The sequence below is a fragment of the Polypterus senegalus genome, chromosome 12 (assembly GCF_016835505.1).
Source record: "Polypterus senegalus isolate Bchr_013 chromosome 12, ASM1683550v1, whole genome shotgun sequence".
Lineage (NCBI taxonomy): Eukaryota > Metazoa > Chordata > Cladistia > Polypteriformes > Polypteridae > Polypterus > Polypterus senegalus.
Genome location: NC_053165.1, coordinates 12,787,103 through 12,810,469, shown reverse-complemented (window position 1 = coordinate 12,810,469; position 23,367 = coordinate 12,787,103). Strand labels below are relative to the sequence as shown.

Here is a 23,367-nt window from a genome sequence, read left to right as displayed (position 1 = left end):
CACAGGGCACAAGGCAGGAACCAATCCTCGGGAGGGTGCCAACCCACCGCAGGACACACACAAACACACAAAGCACACACCAAGGTCAATTTAGAATCACCAATTCATCTAACCTGCATGTCTTTGGACTGTGGGAGGAAACCCACTCAGACATGGGGAGAACAAGCAAACTCCACACAGGGAGGACCCAGGAAGCAAACCCAGGTCTTCTGTGTGTGTATATATATATATATATATATATATATATATATATATATATATATATATAAATACACACACACATTTGACTGTTTAAATTTTATTGGATTTATATATAAATATATATATTTTATATAAATATATATATATTTATATTTTTAGATATTTATATTTATATAAAATGTGTATGTGTAATGATATCTGAATTTCCCCATGGGATTAATGTTTGTTTAATCTAATCAAATATGTAAAATAGTTACAAGACAATTTTAGCCAAACCAGAATAAATATACATTTAAAAAGACTTTTTCCCTCCCCAACACACAATAACCCAACCCCTAGAGTGAGATTACAAATATATACAGTGACATACGCACCCCGGCCTCTCTCGAAGTTCACACAATAGTCCAGAGTTCGAGCTGTTTTGTTAAATAGGATGGTTGAAGTCGCCCAATAAAAGAATCTGAATTTTAAATGTAAAATGTTTCCACAGTCAATACTGCACCATGTTTAAAAATAGAACTTGAAGGAGCTCAGCCGGGTCCGCCAGACATAACTGAAAACAATGCAGAATTTACGGAATTACAGTCCTTGGAGACGATCGTCTCACTTCACCAACTAGACAGCTCTTCGTAGCTGTTCCTTTTACATGGCCAATGCAGCTGCTGATCCGTTTAGTTTGTTTGCCAGTTTTGTTTTCGTTAATTGTCCTCTCTTTTCGTTTTCGAAAAACGGTGCGATTTACGCAGATTACCTCAGAGAGCCTTCAGGGTGCGGCAGTCAATCACCGGTCTGCTCCGAAACAGCTGACAGACAGACAGACAGACAGACAGACGAGCGGCAAACGCGCAACATTCGCTCCGTGCCGGGCGGTGCTTACAGCATTTACAGAAAGGTTTGCAAATGTATTAACAATCCAAAACTCAAATCTCTCATTTATACAGTATGTAAATATTCAGACCCTTAGTTCAGTATATGTAAATGTCCTTTTGGCGGCGGATTTTTACAAGTAAATTGAAGTGGTTCTGTTGTGACACTGTAGTTTTCTTTATTTCCTAAAGAATATTCTGTTTTGATTCAGTGTAACACAGCGTCTAGTGGTGCTCACTGTAAACTACATTTCTGTTGTGTGTGTGTGTGTGTGTGTGAAGACGTTCGATTTTGATGTCATTATCTGTTATTGAAGACTGTGAGTAGATTTTTGTTTAGTTATCCATTGCAAAACGTTGAGTTTTTCATTGTATGTTTAGGGTTTCAGGAAGTGGTATTTGATTTTGGGCTTTATCTATCTAATATTTATTTTACGGTGTAGTATTCTGAGAATTGTGTGTATATGAAATGCTGTAGTTTGTTTTCAGTCGACTAGATTACTGTAACGCACTCCTCTCAGGACTACCCAAAAAAGACATAAATCGTTTGCAACGAGCACAGAATGCAGCTGCTAGAATCCTAAAAGAAAATCCGAACACATTTCTCCAGTTTTGATGTCACTACACTGGTTGCCCGTGTCATTCAGAATTGACTTTAAAATTCTTATTATGGTTTATAAAGCCTTAAATAATCTGCTCCATCTTATATATCAGAATGTCTGACACCTTATATTCCAAATCGTAACCTCAGATCCTCAAATGAGTGTCTCCTTAGAATTCCAAGAACAAAACTTAAAAGAAGTGGTGAGGCGGGCAGGCGGCCTTCTGCTGTTATGCACCTAAAATCTGGAATAGCCTGCCAATAGGAATTCGCCAGGCTGATACAGTAGAGCACTTTAAAACACTGCTGAAAACACATTACTTTAACATGGCCTTTTTATAACTTCATTTTAATCTTAATTTAACTTAATCCTGATACTCTATATGTTCAATCTCCTCAAAATAACTATTCATGGTGGCTCTAAAATCCGTACTGACCCCTACTCTCTTTTTCGGTTTCTTTTTCCGGTTTCTTTGTGGTGGTGGCCTGCGCCACCACCACCTACTCAAAGCATCATGATGCACCAACATTGATGGACTGAAAGCCAGAAGTCTATGTGACCATCATCATCATCAGGTCCTTCCGTGAGAACCCTAAATACAAAGAGGACTGTTTGATTTATGTTAGGTAGATTGCCCAGAGGGGACTGGCCGGTCTCATGGTCTGGAATCCCTACAGATTTTATTTTTTCTCCAGCCGTCTGGAGTTTTTTTTTTTTTCTGTCCCCCCTGGCCATTGAACCTTACTCTTATTCGATGTTAATTAATGTTGATTTATTTTGTTTTATAATTGTGTCTTTCATTTTTCTATTCTTTAATATGTAAAGCACTTTGAGCTACTGTTTGTATGAAAATGTGCTATAGAAATAAATAAATGTTGATGTTGTAGTCTCCAAGGTCTTAGGGAAGCCTATGGGGCGGTGTGCATCTCTCTCCCTCTAATCACAATGGCAGCTTTCAGGGCTGGAAAAAGAGGTTTTAATATGCATTTAACCTCTGGGGAGAAATCAAAAAGATCTACCTTTCTTTTTGTCTATCTTACAGAACCTTTCACATCCATCTATGTATTTATATGGTGCCTTTCACATTTATAGTGCCTTATAGCTGTCCTAGGTCATATAGTGACTGAAAGATGACAGCATGTCTGTGTGTGTCTTCCCCCTTTTGATGAGATAATTTTCTTTTTTGACACCCTGTGTTTTGGTGTAGCTTTGTTTCAGTCATTATGTCACATCATTTTCTAACCTGTTTTAGCCAGACCAGGGGTTCATTAGTGGTGCTGGAGCCTGTCCGAAACAGCATAGGATGGAAGGCAGGAACAAACCTTGAACAGAGTGCCAGTCCCCCATCGTACTGCAAACCAGGGGTGTACCACAGAACAATAGGGCCCTGTGTGGACCCCAACCTCTCAAAAATAAACTTCTCATTCCAGGCTTTGAGCCCCACATGTGGGCCCTGGGTAATTATTACCCTTTCTACTACATCATAAATTGTTTGAGATATTGATGAATCATTTTGAGAAATATGTGTAAAGATCTGAGAAAAAAATAGCAAGAATAATTTGAACTGATGTGAATTAAACTGATAAATATGAAAGTGCCTTGGAGTGTTGAACAGGATAAAAAACACTAAATAAAATTAAGTTGTCTTTTTCGGTTTTAGCTTTCCAATGTTAAATTAATCAAATTAAAATGAAAAATTCACAAACGGCTCAATACCCCCCTACACACACACACTTATTCTATAAAATGTTTGTTCTGAATCTTCTGTAATCACGAGCAGCAGTGAGCCCTGGCCGCCGCTCCTCTCCAGAAGTATCCTCTTCGGCCGCTCCTTCCATACCTCACTCCGTCTTGTTTCTTGTTCGCAGCTGACGAGGCGGCCCTAAAAGTTCAAACTGAAGTCTTTGTACAAAATGAACTCCTTGAGGCGATCAGGCAGGGGCAGGAAGGCCATGAAGACGGGGGCTCGGAGGCGGAGACGTCCGAGACATTTTCGAATCTTCAGGCGGCAGAGGTGCATCAGGCTGCGGGGATTTTCTGCAATGAGATCGTCGAATAGTCAGTAAACTATCCTAGGTCTGTCATAAGAAATCACTTGAATCTTTAAAAGTCTCCCCCACTCCTACTCCATGTCTCGTCTCGTGTTAGATAAACTGGGGAGGACGCGCAGTTCTAATAACCATTACAGCTGGAATGTCTTGTTCTTAAGTCCTGTAGAGTAGCGTGTATGAAAACTGCTGTATGGAGACGACGAACAGGCAGTAAGACATCAGTCCTCCGATGGAGCAAAGACGCGATGTAGTGGTCCAGGATGGGATACACGTGAGGGTTAAAACCTTCGCGTCAGAACATTTGAAGGTAGCACTGGGATGTTAAATCCGTTTATCGGGAAGCAGTTTACAATCCGTCTCATCGTCTACATTAAATAAACGGTTTATTTCACTTTGGGATTAATAGACGTCATTAACAGGAAGGACTTGCGTGCTCCACTCGTGTACTGTGCGCATCGTCGGTGGGTGGCAGTGCTGGGGAGGGAGGTCGGTCATGTACGTTTATTGTTGTTCATCATTGATGTCTTTGTAAATTAGCTCTATATATTTTGGCTAGACATTTCCTGGTGTAGCAGTTGTCCTGTGAATAACTAGTTTCCTCGTTTGTTTGGACCTTTTGATGTCTTCTTCTATTCTATGTATAACCGTCTGCTCATTTGACTGCGTCTGGTTGTAAAAGAGAAAACCGTACACAGTGTTTTCTGCAGGAATATTGACAAGAAATGGGCCAATGGGAAGCACGTATTGGCAATTAGGGGCGGAGTCTAAGCAGGAGCGGAGGATTTAAGAAAGAAAACCGGCATTGTTTAAAATGTATCCCCAGTCTAAGGTCTGTTGTCATTTTTAATAACTGGTGGCTAGTTATTGTATTTGTAATTCTGTACTCGGTTATGACATCACTTGCGGCGTTAAATTGTACACACACGCGTAAAACAGATCGGGTAGCAGCACCTTGAAGTGTGTGACGATGTACGGTTTCAATACGCATGTGTGCACGGATCGCTTATTGACCGAGCAGCAAATGGATATAACAGAGGAAATGCGGACCACCTCGTTCAGGCGACAACGGAGACCTCCAGGATTTTTGAACCTTACTGGCAGGGTCGGCTGTTTTCTCACTTTTTATTATCTGGACAAGTTACAGTCACCTGCGTTAACTTCTCTTCTGTTCTTCATAAAATAGGTCAGTCAATAATTTTGCATATTTTTGGACTCGGACATGTATTCAATTGTTTTTACATTTCTTTTACTTCATTAACGAATCTTTGACTGTAATTGTGTTTTGTGGATTATATTCTTGCAGGATATAAATATGTGCTCAAGGGGTATTTATCATATTGTGTGGTGCCGCCATTAAGATGGATTAGGCATTCACTTAGGGCACAGATCATACGGGTGAGGGCGGCGGGTTTGGTTACCCAGCTGCAGAGATTAGCTACCGATCAGTTGGTTGGTGCACTAAGAAGCTTGGCCTAGGGTGCAAAATAACCTAACGCTGGCACTGCTTGTGTGTCAGTAGTGTACCCAATCAAAGTGACACCATTTATTGGCTCACTGAAAAGATTAAAATATGCCAGCTTTGGAGGGCAAATCAGCCCCCTTTTTCCAGCAAGATGTACTGTAACTTGTGACTACAAGGTGTGATTACACCTTACCGGAAGAAGGGGGTTGAGTTGCCCTCCAAAGCTGGCATATTCTAATCTTTTCAGTGAGCCAATAAAAGGTGTTGTTTGCTTGACTTCTCATTCCATCCATAATGGCTAACACGGTACAACACCCTACAGTAGTGTAGCCAGTCATTTTTTGGTGGATGGGCATATTTGAAACTAGGAAGGGGAATAAAATTTCAACCAGATAAGATGGTTTATAGAACTTGACCATCAGTCAGCGGCTGAACGAGGGCAAATTGAAAATTGATTGGGAGGGTGGGCAATTGCCCACCCCTACCCCTTTATGGCTACACTAATGCTGTGTGTTGTTTCATTTTCACTTTTCTGCTTTAAACACACAGATTCTAAATGTTTTGTTCCTTACAGTGTGTGGTATGCTTTGTGTTGTTGTGAAGACAGTAGAATTGATTGCTTATTCACTTTATAATATTTAATATAATAAAGTGTGTGTGTGTGTATATGTATGTATGTATATGTATGTATGTATGTGTATATATATATATATATATATATATATATATATATATATATCTTGTCACACACGTGTGCATGGGGGGCAGCTGAAGGGCTTAGAAAATACTGATTATACATCTGCCCAGGGGAGCGGGGTACGCTGATGCTCTTTCTGAGTTCTCTGCAGGTCTTTTACCCGGGAAATCCCACCAGGAGCCGCCATTTCCAGGAAGGACACATCACTTCCGGTTCCGGCCCCAAGGATGAGGTCACTTCCGATTCCGGCCCAGAGGACGACATCACTTCTGCCCTCTGTATTATAAAGCCCACTGCCTTTGCTCTGGCAGGCAGTTCTGTTTTGGACTCTGTTGTGTAAACTGTTATACAATGCCTCAAATACTTTTGCAGCCAGGATACCGCATTAAACGGGTGGCTGCCTCAAACCTTTCCACGCCTCAAGTCTCTACTTATTACTATATATATATATATATATATCTCTATCTCCATATCCATCCGTTATCCAACCCGCTATATCCTAACTACAGGGTCACGGGGATCTGCTGGAGTCAGTCCCAGCCAAACAAGACAGGGCGCAAGGCAGGAACAAACCCCGGGCAGGGCGCCAGCCCACCGCGGCGATATATATATATATATATATATATATATATATATATATATATATATATATATATATATATATATATATATATATATATATATATATATATATATATATATATATATAAAACATACACACACATTTTATAATTTGGAGATCAGTGTGATTGTATTTATATTCAGGTGTTGGAGGTGAAAAAATAAAGTTGGGGCTTAGGTTTTGGCCTAAATCCATGTGACTGCATTTATAAAATGAGTGGCACAGTCGCTACATAAACCCATTCTCCTCCTCGTCACCCCTTAAATATCAGTGGTTCACCACCCACTTTTCCAACACATATTTTTCCACCTTGTTTTACAGCGTGTGGCACCCCACATGTTCACGGCCTGCAGGACTTACCCTGAATGTAGCAGATTTCCGGCCACTGCTTTTGCTCGACCAGAACGGTTTTGAGTTTGGAACAGAAGCGGACGTGATCCACGTAATCCAGCATGGTGCGGACAACCTTTCCGGAGAGGTGCTTCAGCCATGACAGTGTGATCACCTCACAGAACTGGGATTAAGAAAGGTAAAAAAAAAATAAAATGACAAACGAATTGATCCGGGTGATCGACACAAGACCAAAGCAGAAGGCGTACCAGAATAAAAGATAAGTTTCATGCCTGCACAAGTGTGTGGTGGTCTTAGCCACCGATTAGGCCAGAATCAAAACAGACTTGTGTAATAACATAAGTTGTGACCTGTCAGAATCTGACCCACAACCAACCCGTATTTAGAATGGCAATCTGCAATTTCACTGAGCTTTCACAATTCCCCTGGTCTTCACCATAGACATCAGCCAGCAGCCATATCACCCTGTAGCCCTAGACTGGTTGCCCACGGAAGCTAAGCAGGGTTGAGCCTGGTCAGTACCTGAATGGGAGACCTTCTGGGAAAAACTAGGTTGCTGCTGGAAGAGGTGTTAGTGAGGCCAGCAGGGGGTGCTCACCCTGTGGTCTGTGTGGGTCCTAATGCCCCAGTATAGTGATGGGGACACTATACTGTAAAAAAGCACCGTCTTTCGGATGAGACGTTAAACCGAGGTCCTGACTCTCTGTGGTCATTAAAAATCCCAGGATGTCTTTCGGAAAGAGTTAGGGGTGTTACCCCGGCATCCTGGCCAGATTTGCCCATTGGCCTCTGACCGTCATGGCCTCCTAATCATCCCCATACACTGATTGGCTTTATCACTCTGTCTCCTCTCCACCAGTAAGCTGGTGTGTGGTGGGCGTTCTGGCGCACTATGGCTGCCGTCGCATCATCCAGGTGGATGCTGCACACTGGTGGTGGTTGAGGAGATCCCCCCCTTTGTATGTAAAGCGCTTTGAGTGCCTTGAAAAAGCGCTATATAAATGTAATAAAATTATTTATTATTTATTTATTATTATTAGACATCAGTACATAGTCGGGAGCACCAAGGAGCCTACACTCTTCACTACATTTTCTGTATATCAGCATGAAATCTGAAATTGTGTCACCATTGATGTGCAGACGACACCTTCGGCTCTGTTATTGCAGCTACTGGTGTCTACTCTTGCAAAATGGCCTTTAAATGGTGACGGGAAAGCGTTCCAGGAATACTCCGACCAAAAATGATATATTTTTTTCATGTTACTTACCTCATTTGCTTTGTGATGATGACTGAGAAAAAACAAATTTATGTGTTTATGGAGAAAAAAAACAAAAAAACAAACAAAATGGCGGTCCATGGAGACTCATATCAGACAACAGCAAACCACATCAAGAGCATCCATGAAAGTCCACGGCAACTTGTAACATCTCTCTATTATATAAAAAAAAAATCCTGAGACGAGATGAGACTATTGCCAAGAGATTTTTTTTAAGTCCCGTCCTCCTCTCAACCATTTTCGGTTTACGGCCCACGCCTGCGGTCCTCTCACCTCTCTTTCGTGTGAATGTTTTTGTCAGACACACTTCCTGCGCTCTCAGCTCTTATAAATTTTTCCATTTTCCTCACTTTAAGTTCCCAATTAAAGAAGATGTATTATGTCCAAATCTTATTGAAGAATTTCATTCCAAAGGGTTATCAACAGAAGAAATGAGTACACAGGCAATCCTATTCATGCGAAACGATGAAGTCAAACGAATTAACGCGAAAATTGTTGATTGGTTACACTGCAAATTGATTAAATGTGTGTCAATAGACTCTGCTAAAACAGTTGGTGATGATGGTGCGGAAGATGAAAATATCAACTTACAATATCACGAAGAATATCTACAACCGTTAACACCGTCTGGTCTTCCACCGCACGAATTACTGTTGAAAGAAGGATGTATCGTAATTTAATTGTGTAATTGATGTCTGAGTGATGGGCAATGCAAGATCAAGATCAGTTGTATTGAAAATTGGTTGAACAATTCTGACATGTAAAATTTTAACAGGCAATAAGAAAGGTCATGTAGTCCATCTTCAGGGGGTAACGTTACACACCAAAGGAGATCTTGATATGCCGTTCATATTAAAACGTTTACAGTTTCCCATAAGAATAGCTTTTGCTATGACAATTAACAAATCACAGGGACAAACATTTGAAAAAGTGAAAAAGTCGGTTTATTTATTACAGAAAAAGAAACGATATTCACTCACAGGCGTTGTTACGATGTAAGTACAAACACGGAATCAAAATTCATTGCGATATCGATGAAAAGTTCATTCCAAATATTGTTTTTACTGAAGTTTTACAGTAAAAGTGTAAGTTTAAAAAGTACGTATTTGTGTGTTAATTTCAAAGCCAAACAGAACAAACACGTATGACGCAACGAATACCTCTAACGCAACATGAAACATAATTTTCTTTCAATTTATTACGTTTTACTGTATTTCAATATGGTTAATTACACACTGTAATGTAAAATAGTTAGTTCTATTATGCCTATGTAACAATCTGTTTAAATTGTACATCCGCTTCGCCATACGCGAGTGGCAGAATTGAAACGTGGCTAGTGCGTAGCGCCCTCCCGAGGATTGGTGAGTGAAGCGAGTAGGAGGCGCAGCCCCCTTAGTTTAAGATAGAATTGGCTTTTCATTTTTTTTCCCCCAGTTGGAGGACAGGCAGGCAGGTGAAGGCTTGTAATGGTGTCAGCAGTGGGATTGCACTCACAACGTCAGGGTTTGAAGTCCAAAGTCTTAACCACTACAGTATATTAATTGTGTCATATAATCCGCATGCCAAGTCATTCATTTATATGCTGACAAATTGTAAAACATGTGCATCTTTTGTTTTTTTTTGGTAAAATGCATTTTTCCCTGATCATCTTATGTTGATGCTACGCTACACAGGCAGCTGTGTTCCTTCCCCCAAGTGAGCCCAGATTGCCATCGCTGTAGCTATTCTTTCTGTTGTGCCTTATGAAAGTGAACAAGTTGACGCTTACCATATTGTCTTTGATGACTGCCGGTGACCATCCTTCATAGTCACTAGGAACGTGAGAGCCGTCGCCGTGAGGGCAGTCGAAGCAGCGGCAGACGTCATAGCCGTAGCTGAGCAGCATTCGGAGGACCGTCTCGTCCTTGAGCGCGTACTGCAGGGCGGACGGGAAGTGGGTGGTGTTGACTCTGCAGAAGTAGTTGACGTTGGCCCCATAGCGCAGCAGGAGGCTGATCAGCTCATAGTTGCCAATGCGCAGTGCCACCTGCAGACAGTTTACAGGGTCCTGGTTTGGCAAAGCCCCGGCCTCCAAAAGCAGTTTTGTGCAGGGGATGTCATTATTGGACACTGCGAAGTAAAGGGCAGACCTCCGCTGATCGTCATAGCCCCTGCTCACCCGCCGGTCCAGCATGAGGTTGATGTCGTAGTCCGACTTGAGGAGGAGATCCAGACACTTGTAGTGACCGCCGGCCGCGGCAGAGTGGAGGGGGCTCATCCCGCTCTCTTTGACTGCAGATCGGTCCGTCGCTGGGATCAGCAGCTCGAGAGCCCTGAAGGAAAGGGACAACGCTTTTTTATCATTGCCGGTTAACTGTCCTGTTAGGACGTTACCAAACGAGCCTTGAGAGGGGGCGTACAAAATCATCATATGCAGGTGGCCTCGGAGCATTCGAAAGCCAACCGTCCAAAGACAGATGGCAGAGCCTGGGCAGGCGGCCACCACTATGGGTCATAATAATAAAATTGGCTTACGTCAGATGCCCCCTGTAGGCGCAGCGATGGATAGGAAGATGTCCGGAGTGCTTGGGCACGTTGGCATCCGCGCCATACTCCAAGAGTAATGAAATGGTGTCAGGGTTTCCAGCAGATGAAGCCTCAAACAGGACAGAGGCGTAGTCCCGGGCCTGAGAGTCAACGCTGGCACCTGTGAAGAGACGGTCATGTTTTAGTCCACAAGTGTGTGAAGAGAAGAGCAAGTCGCTTTAAGAGGACAGCCTGTTGCACCATACAGTATAGCACCAGAGGCTATGAATAAGGGACAAGACCTCAAATAAGCAGTGTGGGTGTGGAGCTGCCACTAGGGGGAGCTTTAAGACTTTCATCCATCCATCCATCCATCCATTATCCAACCCGCTATATCCTAACTACAGGGCCATGGGGGTCTGCTGGAGCCAATCCCAGCCAATACAGGGCACAAGGCAGGAAACAAACCCCGGGCAGGGCGCCAGCCCACCGCAGAAGAATTTGATTTATGCATTCGTTTCACTTGACAACTTGCAGTGAAGAGCGCTATACAAAAAAAAAAAATCTGAAATGATCTTAAAAGCTTCATAATAAGGCAAGGGGTCCAGGCACTGATCTCCTGCTGCTGCCATTTAAACAGACTCTGTTACTATGGTGAAAACTGGTGCTGCCACCTTGTGTTGGCTTTAGGACATTACAGGTGACAATTAATGAGTAATAAAAGCTGACATCTATTGGCAATGTTGCCACTTTCTACATACATTCCAATTTCCATTAGCATGTCTGCTTTCTGTTCCATTACCTTTCTCCAGCAGAATCCGCACAATGTCGGTGTGCCCATACTGCGCTGCCAGGGCTAGAGGTGTAAGTCCGTATGCACTTCGGGGGTCAGGATGGGCTCCCGAACGGAGAAGGAGGCTCACCAGTTCCTTGTGGCCGAGTTGCGCTGCTTCGTGGAGAGCCGTGCGTCTGTTCACTCTGGGCCGGTTCACGTCCGCACCGAAGCGGATGAGCAGCGTGGCCAGGTCGGCAGAGCCCCTCTTTATAGCTGTGAGTCAAGAAGAGGCGGACACCACATCAGTCCCCGGCAGCAGCCGCACTTCTCTGTCTGTTAGACCAGCGTTTCTCAACCTTTAAGTATTTGCGACCCGAGTTTTCATAACAGTTTTAATCGCGCCCCCCTGACGTTTTTTTGAAAGGAGCCCACTAATACCAATTTGTTCTTTTTATATTAATGATATATCATAGATGCATAGTTTATTATACCTGCTTAACTTTTATCGACAATTATCTAACTCTATATTTATTTTTCTAGTATCAGAATGTAGTTTAAGTTCATTTGTTTTGGTTTCAATAGATGTATTTTTCATATTTTTGATTCTTGTTTTCTTTCCACATCCTCGCGGCCCCCTTTTTGTTACTTCGCGCCCCCCTAGGGGTAACCCGTCCCACTGGTGGAGAACCACTGTATTATACACACAATGAAAGCCGAGTACAATAGTGACGGGCGATTCGCGAACCCTTTGTTCTTTTTGGACAAGTCTTTTCAGTGAATCATGGCAATAGATTTGTGAGCACGAACGGCTCAAAGCAGAAAAGCTCACTGGGAGAGCTAAAGCGCGTGTTGCATCTGCTTCTTCTCTTACTTATGGAGTAAGATCGCTGTCATAAATAACTTGTAATAATTAAAGTCAAATTTACGATTCACAGGTGTCAATTCCGCTTGCGCTTATGAAAGTTATGCTTGTTTCGTATTTGACGCGTGTAAAATCTAAACTTGACTTAAATTATTAGAGTTATTTTTGACAGTGACCTTGCTCACACTGTTCCACGTTGCACTCGGGTCCCAGTCCAGGTGGTTTGTTATGTGGTGGATGCGACAAAGTACTCTATCAGCGCATGCTCCCAACTTCTCTCTCTCTCTCTCCACTCATTTAAAATGTGTAAAGCGCATGTGCAAGTTCTGCCCTTCTGATTCGTGATCCTCGCTCACTTCACTTAATAATTCTTTGTAGTTAGAACATCAGTGACCAACGAGACCTCGGTCATTGAGCATCGCCTCATTCATCGTACAAGTACAGCATAATAACAGCACATTTATATTAGAAGGTTTCGTTTGTTTTGTGCAAGTTGTTATTGCAATTATTTTAAACGGAATGTATACTGTTCATACATCGCGCTCATTGGTTGCTTGGTGCAGTTGTTTTAGTAAAGACGCAGGCCACGTGGAATATTTTACGCGGACAGTGGCATGAAGTTGTTTCTCGATCCACATCGGAGTGGACCTCTGGACGCTCCTCTGCATCACTCCACTGCAGACTTCTCAGAGTGAACGTCTTTGCTGCTGCTAAGTTGCGCCGTAAATCCTAAATCATCCGCACATTCATTTTGTTATATAGCCAGTGGTAGCCTACCGTATATCACGAGACTAAATGTATGCGTATTGATTGTTATATGTTTACAAATGTGTCGTTATGAAGATTGTTAACAAGTATTATTTCATGCAGGACGATGACGATTGCATATTGCATGACATTTTTTTAATTGCAGCTTCCAGCTTTCCAGAGGAAACGAATGATGTGCAAGAACGACACTAAGAATGCATGTAAGAGCCAAGTTAATGTTAATGGCAAAAGTCACAAAGCGTTTTCTTACTCTGAAGCGAAGACACTTGGATTTTTATAACACTCGACCCTTTTCCAGTAGCTGCATTTGAAACCATTTTGGAAACCCTCGACAAACGCAGCCGCAATGCATTAGAAAGCACAAACATGGAGCAGATCAGTTACAACCGCGTTTTGACCGTTTGCGCAAGACAAACGAATGCAAATAAACTGAACAACAAGCTGGAGATATAAATAACAGCAAGTAATCATAAACGCGAGAAAATACCATGTCGCAATTGCGAAGCCAGAGTGTCACAGCAGACATGACCAGCAGGATGTCAGGTCACAAACCTCAGGCAGACTGATAAAAGACCCCGATAAACACTCGGAACACTGCAGACAAATGTCGACCTGCGCTGTAAACTTCGGGGCTCCAAAGCTGGTCCGCGCACGCGCAGCATACATTTATCCTAAACAGTCAATAAATAAGTTACTTATAAAACAAAGTTAATTAAAACAGACCATAGTAACATTATTATTTGTCGTTTAAGCCATTGGTGCAAACGTATCCAGTAACTCAATCCAATGCCTTTCCTATTTTATTCTCCGGTATTATTGTAATTGTCAGCCGAACAGGACTGGCATATGCCACCTTTGAAACAAAAAAAAAAACCCTTGGCTGATGGTGAATAATATCATAAAAGTTTTATGTTCATTTCGACATTTTGACTTTTAGACGTGTAAATATTTGCATATGTAGCGTATTTCGACAAGGCGGCACAAATCGTCAGAACGATTAACAGGAGAAAATGTGACGGAATTGCGCTTTAGGCATGCGCAGTAACCCTAAGCAACCCTGCTGGACAGAGAGGATGTCGCGATCGAATCCGATTCTGCTAAATACACCCAGGACAGAGATGTGTATGCATTTGTACATTATTGAGCACTGAGCTTATGTTTGGAGTTAGTCAGAATATTTTTATATAGTGCCTTTCACAAGACATGCGCCAACTGTGACGCAGCCTCAGGTCCAGATGTTTCCTCACACCTGCAAGTCGGCCTGCACAGCCTCTACATCTCAAACTCCGTAAGGTGACTTCAGTCTGCTCAGACCAATCTGTCTAAACTTTGGAGAATTCAAAAACAACAAAAAAATTCAAATGAGTGTCCGGCTTGCGCCATTACCTGTCACCAGCGGGGAGTCCCCGTCTTCATCAGGGGCGTCGGGGCTGCAGCCATTCAGCAGGAGGAAAGTGGCGTTCTCTGCGAGGCCCAGGCTCACCGACAGCTGCAGTACCGTTTCTCCCTTCAGCGTCGTCCGCTCCAGAAGTGACGGAGAAGAGGCTGAAACAAAGAAAAGGGTGAAATCTAACAGACTGGACCCTCGCTGTCAGATGCTGTTTTAGGCTCCTGACTGCCGTCCTGTGGGGGTCTTACAGGCTGAACTTGTAAAAGCAGAAGCGATGCCTTTCTGTGGGTCATCCGTCCCCACATTTCGCGCTGCACGTTTGTGTGCAGGTGTGGTGGAGCTGCAGCCTCGCAGGAAGAAAATATGAACAGATACAGTGGTGTGAAAAACTATTTGCCCCCTTCCTGATTTCTTATTCTTTTGCATGTTTGTCACACAAAATGTTTCTGATCATCAAACACATTTAACCATTAGTCAAATATAACACAAGTAAACACAAAATGCAGTTTTTAAATGATGGTTTTTATTATTTAGGGAGAAAAAAAATCCAAACCTACATGGCCCTGTGTGAAAAAGTAATTGCCCCCTGAACCTAATAACTGGTTGGGCCACCCTTAGCAGCAATAACTGCAATCAAGCGTTTGCGATAACTTGCAATGAGTCTTTTACAGCGCTCTGGAGGAATTTTGGCCCACTCATCTTTGCAGAATTGTTGTAATTCAGCTTTATTTGAGGGTTTTCTAGCATGAACCGCCTTTTTAAGGTCATGCCATAGCATCTCAATTGGATTCAGGTCAGGACTTTGACTAGGCCACTCCAAAGTCTTCATTTTGTTTTTCTTCAGCCATTCAGAGGTGGATTTGCTGGTGTGTTTTGGGTCATTGTCCTGTTGCAGCACCCAAGATCGCTTCAGCTTGAGTTGACGAACAGATGGCCGGACATTCTCCTTCAGGATTTTTGGTAGACAGTAGAATTCATGGTTCCATCTATCACAGCAAGCCTTCCAGGTCCTGAAGCAGCAAAACAACCCCAGACCATCACACTACCACCACCATATTTTACTGTTGGTATGATGTTCTTTTCTGAAATGCTGTGTTCCTTTTACGCCAGATGTAGCGGGACATTTGCCTTCCAAAAGTTCAACTTTTGTCTCATCAGTCCACAAGGTATTTTCCCAAAAGTCTTGGCAATCATTGAGATGTTTCTTAGCAAAATTGAGACGAGCCCTAATGTTCTTTTTGCTTAACAGTGGTTTGCGTCTTGGAAATCTGCCATGCAGGCCGTTTTGCCCAGTCTCTTTCTTATGGTGGAGTCGTGAACACTGACCTTAATTGAGGCAAGTGAGGCCTGCAGTTCTTTAGACGTTGTCCTGGGGTCTTTGTGACCTCTCGGATGAGTCGTCTCTGCGCTTTGGGGTAATTTTGGTCGGCCGGCCACTCCTGGGAAGGTTCACCACTGTTCCATGTTTTTGCCATTTGTGGATAATGGCTCTCACTGTGGTTCGCTGGAGTCCCAAAGCTTTAGAAATGGCTTTATAACCTTTACCAGACTGATAGATCTCAATTACTTCTGTTCTCATTTGTTCCTGAATTTCTTTGGATCTTGGCATGATGTCTAGCTTTTGAGGTGCTTTTGGTCTACTTCTCTGTGTCAGGCAGCTCCTATTTAAGTGATTTCTTGATTGAAACAGGTGTGGCAGTAATCAGGCCTGGGGGTGGCTATGGAAATTGAACTCAGGTGTGATACACCACAGTTAGGTTATTTTTAACAAGGGGCAATTACTTTTCACACAGGGCCATGTAGGTTTGGATTTTTTCTCCCTCAATAATAAAAACCATCATTTAAAAACTGCATTTTGTGTTTACTTGTGTTATATTTGACTAATGGTTAAATGTGTTTGATGATCAGAAACATTTTGTGTGACAAACATGCAAAAGAATAAGAAATCAGGAAGGGGGCAAATAGTTTTTCACACCACTGTAGTTTAGGGGACGAGAGGAGACCAACGCAGTAATGACCTGGGTGAAAAAAACAAAACAAACCAACCCAAAAGAGCATAGAGTGGGGCATCCCTTGCTACCTTCTGGGTCTGAAGCCCAGTGGCCCCCCAAATCTCCCACCCCATCCATCATCTAAGCTGCTGAAGACAATCCCAGAAGCACTGACCACTGGGTGAATGGAGTGCCAGTCCATCACATGACGTATTAATGTCAGCCAGTCTGTTGCATGGCTACCTGAGAGGGACTTCAATTCCCAGCATGCTTTGGGATCAGCACTACCCTGGCACTGTGCATGGGCTGCTGGGTGGAGTCCTGCTATTTGATAAGCTGCTAATTATTATTGTTTTTTTGGATTCCAGTGTCGTGATCTTTGGGCTTGTGTGCGTTTTCTTTATCTTGTGTGCTGTGGGATTTGCATATTGGAGTCGCTGTCATTCGGAGTGCCCACCTTCCACCACGGATCATCATAGGACGTTGACATTATGCGGGTAGGACAAGGTTGGCATTTTTCTGGTGGGCTGTCCACTTGGGCGCCAACTTGACCCGGTAACAGGACGGAGTTTGTGTTTGTCGGCCGTCCATTGTGTGTCGTCGCTGTCTGTGATTTGAGTGGGTTGTTGGGTACCATTCATGTGCTTTGTATTTGTAATCCATTTAGTTAAGTGAGGTGGGCCTCTGTGGGACGGGTGTGCATGTCGGAGCAGGGTGGTGGTGCCCTGGCATGAGGTTTACGCATGTCTACAGTACTCATACAGACATAAAGAGAACTCCACAGGGTGGGATTTTGAACCCAGCACTCTAGAGCTCTGTGCCACCCTGGCATCTTTTACTACAGTTTAGAGCACTTAACTGTTATAAATGTGTAAAAATAAAAAGACTTCATAAGTAACTGCTTCATCTTCCCAGCTTCAATTCAGGCTCTCCAGTATGAAGATAGTGTTTTATATGCCACGTGGGCACTGTTGTTCAGATCGGGCATATCGCCTGCTGCCCCCACTCTGCCTCTGCTGGACTGGACCCACTGTTGGGGGCACTGAAGTGGGCTCATCTCTAATCATAGAAGTGGCATGGGTGCCTCGTGAAGGTATGAAGTGTGTGTGGGGTGAGCGAGGGGCACATCACAAACTGGGATTACGGCGGCCAGCCCACCTTACCTTGCAGCGTGATTTCCAGAATCGATTTCTCCTTTTGTGCGGCCGCCTTGTGTAGAGGAAGCCAACCATCAGCGTCGGCCTCCCGAAAAGCATAGCGGTGGACAGCCAGCTGCTGCAGAGTTTTCTCGTCGCCTGCAGGAAACAAGCAGAGTTCCTTCATTTAACCTCCAAAAGATGGAAATCAAACCTTTGGGCAGGTGGGAGTGTGGGGGTCTTGGCACACAGAAAGCATAGAATTGGGGGCTACTCCACCTCAAAATGTTTTTTTTTTTCTAGTAACAGCAAAGAAAATTTTCAATTTCATTTTTTTTTCTCCTAGACAACCAAGATAATGAAAGTCCCAGTGGCCTTCATTGGGGGTCCACACTGAACAACAGCCGACTGGGTGGTATAATCCACAAATCAGGCAGGCCAGCTGACCTTCACCACACCAAAGAGCCGCAACACCTGGGGATCTGTGCAGGGAGTGGGTGTGAGGTGGGCCACTGCTACAAGTACTTGGGGGTCCACATCAGTCTCAGGCTGGACTGGTCATGTAGTAGAGAGCAAGTAGAGAAGAAAGGGCAGAGCAGACTCTCTTATCTTAGAAGACTGAGCCCCATTAATGTGGGTAGTGACATCCTTTATGTGGTCTACAACTCTGTGATGACCGGGAACATCACTTCAAGGGACGCCCACCAAATCAAAAGAGCAGGCTAAGTTATGAAACACAGTGTGGACCCCCGGAGGTCGTAGCAAAGCAGAGAAAGAAGACAAAACTGAGTGTCATCATGAACAATGCTGCACATCCCCCTCCATGACACAACACCACCAAGGACTTTCAGCCAACAAATTATTCATCAGAAGTGTGAGACCATGAGGGTCCTTCATACCTCCACCAGTTCTAAATATCCTAATGGTATGACTGTCCATCCTTAAACGGCTCTTGGATGACCAGAGTGGGGTCACTCTGACATTTCAGAGCCTAAATGGGTGTGTCATTTGGAAGCTCCTCCCAAAAAGGGGGTGGTGCTTCATGCAAATCAGGACAGCATGTGCCCTCCCTCCTCCATTTCATTTTCTTGTCCAAACTGTTTCACCCTCCCCTTCTACTGCTCTGCTCTGACAATCCCCCCCCAAACCCTCATTATTGTGTTTTCCACCTGCAAATGGAGCCCCTCAAACAAGACCCTCCCACCCCAGTAAATCTGAGGGCAAAACCCCAAAGTGAGCTACAGTGCCCTCTGGCTGGCGTTCTGGACTTACCTGCTGCGATGGCTGCAAAAATTTGCTCAGTTTCGGTGCTTCCTGCAAGGACCCTGAAAGCCAGAAGACAAACACTGAGAAAACGGGTACGACCAGTGAGAGCGGCATCACCTTATTATGGTCTGTTCATTAAAAGTACATCCTGCTCAGCCATTAGGGGCCTGGTATCTGTTAATGAGTGGCATGGTGGAGAGCGTGCCCTGGGGGTCTGGGTTCACACCCCCGTCTGTGCCAAGTTTGCACGTTTCAACCCGTGTCCTCCCACATGCCAAGGACATGCGTGTCGAGTAAACTGGAAACTCCAAACTGGCCCTCTGTGAGTCTCTTGCTGTGCCATGTGATGGGGTTGGCATCCCACCCAAGGTGGCCTCCGGCCTTGTGTGCCACGCTGCTAGGAGAGGTTTTGGCCCAGGTGACCCTGAACTGAATTAAAAGGTGGAGGAATGGATATCATCTTCTCTGTGTCAAGGTATTATGGGATGTAGATGTAGATTTAAAGAAAAAAATTTAAAATATATCTCTCTATTACACAAAAAAAAAAAAAATCCTACAATGAGACAAAACTTTTTTGAAGAGAAGTCCCGCCGTTCTTTCAACCATTTCTGGTTCACGGCCCACACCCGCTGTCCTCTCACCTGTCATTGGTGTGAATGCTTTTGTCAGACACAGTTCCTGCGCTCTCAGCTCTTAAAAAGTTTAATGTTTCCCTCACTTTAAGTTCCCAATTGAAGAAGATGTATTATGTCCAAATCTTATTGAAGAATTTCATCCCGAAGGGTTATCAACAGAAGAAATGAGAACACGGGCAATCCCAGCACCGAGAAACAATGAAATCAAACGAATTAACGCCAAAAATGTCGATCAGTTAAACGGCAAATTGGTTAAATGCGTATCAACAGACTCTGCTGAAACAGTTGGTGGTGATGGTGCGGAAGATGAAAACATCAACTTACAATATCACGAAGAATATCTACAACCGTTAACACCATCTGGTCTTCCACCGGCCGAATTACTGTTGAAAGAAGGATATATCGTAATGTAATTGTGTAATTGATGTCTGAGTGATGGGCTGTGTAATGGGACGAGATCAGTTGTATTCAAAATTGGTCGAACAATTCTGACATGTAAAAGTTTAACAAGCGACAAGAAAAGTAATGTAGTCCATCTTCAGGGGATAACGTTAGACACCAGAGGAGATCTCGATATGCTATTCGTATTAAAATGTTTAGAGTTTCCCGTTAGAATAGCTTTTGCTAAGACAATTAAAAATTCACTGGGACAAACATTCGAAAAAGTCGGTTTACTTATTAGAGAGCAAGAAACGATATTCATTCACGTTGCATTGTCACGATGTAAGTCCAAACACTGAATCAAAATTCAATGCAATATCGACGAAAAGTTTTACAGAAAAAGTGTAAGCTTAAAAAGTTTGTGTGTGTTAATTTCAAAGCCATACGGAACAAAATTGTATTACTCAAAGAAAAATGCCACATGGAACATAATTTACTTTCAAATTATTACGTTTTAGTATTTTTTAATACGGTTAATTACTCGCTGTAATGTAAAATAGTTAGTTCTATTATGCATATGTAACAATTCCCAAGAAAATAACATTCTGTTTAAATTGTACATCCACGTCCCCATACGCGAGCGGCAGAACCACAACGTGGCTAGTGCGTAGTACCCACCCGGGGGTTGGCGAGTAGGGGGCAAAGCCCCCTAGTTCAATTAAACATCAAAGGACTGCCTTGTGTATCCCACCCAATCATGTGAATTGAAAATGAGACTAAATTCCACCTTGGGACCCAGTAGAGCAGCCACTGGTGAGGTTTCAGTCCACCACTTTGCCACGGCACCTTCCATCAGTTAGTTCTGTTGGTGTGGTCAGGAGATGAAGAATTCCAATTTAAAGATTGATTCACAATTATAAAAAAGTGGATATAGTAGAAAACATAGCAGTCTTGTAAAAATAAATGTCTCACTTATTCATCTCTCCATTCATTCTGTTTAGTCCCACCATCTAAAGAGAGTTTCAGATGGCCCAGTGGTGACCCGGAGTCCCATTTGGTTCTTGTCTTGCAGTCAGGGTGGCATCTCACTCACCTGGAGCTGCACTGGAAAATTCAAGGAATGGATGGATGGGTGGAAAGATCGATGATCAACGGCAGAAGTTAACCAGCAGGTGGCAGCACCGCAGCAGAGCCACAGTACTGACTAAGCAGCCGGGGCCTAAAATGGCCTCCTTGCAGAGCACAGGGTTGGCCCCTAGTGGACTCACTGAGCTGTGCTCTGAAGCACTTTGGGATGGCGTTCACCACAATCAGACGTTATTTCTGGATTTGTGGGTTTGTGTTCAGCTGCTGGAGATTCCTTTGTCAGACACCTGACCATTGTTCCAGGGGTCTTATAGTAAGTGGGGATGTGTGCCAGTGCCTGAGGATGGCCATTAAGGGGTCAGACAACCATGGTGGGGCAGTGGTAGCTCCCAGTGTAAAGTTTGCATGTTCTCCCCGTGCCCATGTAAATGTCCTCCTGCAGTCCAAAGACATGCCGATCAGGTGGACTGGCGATGCTGAATCGGCCCCTGGTATGTCCCCATGTGGCACCCCAACCAAGGGTTGACCCTGCCTTGCCTCCCAATACTTGCTAGGAATGGCGCCAGCTTTCCTGAGGATAAGCGGGTTTGAAGATGGATGGATGGATGAACAGCCACATCATGCCCCACTGGTTGCCCTTGTCATGACAGGTGACAGAATTTGCCTGCTTACCTTTCACTCTGAGGATCAACAGCTGCTGGCGAGTGGGCCGCCTTGTAAAACTCCTGCAGGCTCTGCTCAATGACAGACTGGGTGCTGATGTCCACATCCCAGTCTCCATCTTCTGGTGGAGCATCCATCACCACTTGGCCTTCATCTCTGGGTGGTCATTCAGCTGCTGTGGAAAGAAGAGGAGGGAGAAGGAGAAGGAGAAGAAATGTAGAGAGCAGGTCTCATTGTGCTGGTGGAGACCCCAGAGGTGGGTGGCATGGTTTACCTGTTCAGCACCAGCATGCCCATCATGGTGAGCTCATCATTGGCACAGTTTCACTCTAACTGGAGTGACACCATCATAAAGGTGTCACTATGGCTGTGGAGGACTTGCTCACCCCTCAAAGCCACTGTTCTTCAATTAGGCCAGGGTTCACTCCCCCCAGCCCAATATGTAGGCCCCTGGAAGTCCACATTTGTTGCAGTCAGGGGATGCCCCCCTAAAATCGCTGAGTCTGTCACATGCAGGTGTCCACGCAAAGCTATAAAAGAAGTGAAGCCAACCATGGGCCTCGTCTGACGGTGCCAGCGGAGGGCATTGAGCAGTATACACAGCACCAGGTCCCCCAGTCACGGTCACTCACCTGTCTGGCTCTCCAGATGTTTCTAAATGCGTTCTTGTGGCTCACCAGCCGGACGACCCTGCGTTTGTTTGTCTGCCTGAGTCTGTGCGGAGTCGGGGGTCTCTGGCACTCGCCTCGCAGTCTTTGGCTTGCTCTCTGCTGCCATGTGAACTCTGTGCTAAAAATACCCTGTCATGAGACGCCACTCTGGGACTCAGACTGTTGACACACACCGTGCAGCCATTGGGCCTCTGCGCTGTCACCCTGGCCATGGGACCTGAAGTCACATGCGTGTGCCCAGTCGTTGGCGTAATGGCCTTCCATCATACTGGGGTCACAAATCATGAAAAGAATTGATCAGCTCAGTGCTCTGGGAGTCTGCCTCACTGCCTTCTGATGGTGCCCGCTGTTAAGGGCACTATATAAAATAAAGTCTGATGGGAATTGAATGCAGTTAGCATCTATCGATATTTTATTTGCAGATTAGGTGGCCTTGTGATGCTTAATGGGTCTGTGTGTGTGTGTTCATCCCGTGATGGGCTGGCACCATGCCCAGGGTTTGTTCCTGCTTTGTGCCCAGTGTTTGCTGGGATGGGCTCCGGCTTCCCTGTGATCCTGCTCAGCATAAGCGGATTTGAAAATACAGCAGATGGATAGATGCTCTTTTATTTCATTAGTTTTACCTGCAATGCCATCAGGTGGCAAACCGGCACACTGCCAGTCCAAGCACAACCCAGAGCAAGTGGCCTGCCTGGAACAACATGAGCTGCATTGGCAGTGAGCAGTAAAACAGATCAGGTTTGTTGGTTCTGTGCCAGGATGGATACCACTGAGGTCAGTGTGATCGGTGGCAGTGCCAGGGAGCAGGAGTGGATGTGTAATATGCTGAAAATACAGAGTGCCACACAGTGCCAGGAAGACGCTAGTGGACTAATAGAAAATTACCTCAAGGTCCAGAATTGCTTAGTGGTCATCTGTGGTGGGCACCTACACACATCACTCCTGCCAGTGGAAGATTTTCAGCTAGGAAGGTGATGCACTGGTGGCAGCGGTGGGATTCCACAAGTCACTAGATGCTGATGTGATCTTAGTGTGAATTCTAAGAAGGATCTTACCTTCATAATGGAATAGTCCATTCATCCACCCGCTTCCTAACTCACTCCATCCAG

At 44.2% G+C, this 23,367-nt stretch overlaps 1 protein-coding gene across 4 annotated transcripts in view; it reads right to left on the bottom strand.

Annotated features, from left to right (window-relative positions):
* LOC120540455 (dynein heavy chain 12, axonemal-like) overlaps positions 1–22,366 on the bottom strand; it is a 25,982-nt gene extending 3,616 nt beyond the window's left edge. Inside the window, exons 1-10 of one of the 4 annotated variants that reach the window (XM_039771281.1) lie at positions 22,220–22,365; positions 21,597–21,762; positions 18,829–18,881; positions 17,584–17,715; positions 14,426–14,584; positions 11,437–11,682; positions 10,644–10,815; positions 9,898–10,441; positions 6,862–7,015; positions 3,316–3,706 (exon numbers count right to left, since the gene is read on the bottom strand). In XM_039771281.1, coding sequence (XP_039627215.1) covers positions 3,552–3,706; positions 6,862–7,015; positions 9,898–10,441; positions 10,644–10,815; positions 11,437–11,682; positions 14,426–14,584; positions 17,584–17,715; positions 18,829–18,881; positions 21,597–21,724 — 1,743 coding nt within the window. In that variant the 5' untranslated portion in view covers positions 21,725–21,762; positions 22,220–22,365 and the 3' untranslated portion in view covers positions 3,316–3,551. Of the gene's footprint in view, positions 1–3,315; positions 3,707–6,861; positions 7,016–9,897; positions 10,442–10,643; positions 10,816–11,436; positions 11,683–14,425; positions 14,585–17,583; positions 17,716–18,828; positions 18,882–21,596; positions 21,763–22,219 lie in introns of those variants that run through there. The other 3 variants (XM_039771282.1, XM_039771283.1, XM_039771284.1) reach the window with 3 other exon arrangements.
* Between the last annotated feature and the right edge of the window lie 1,001 nt (positions 22,367–23,367).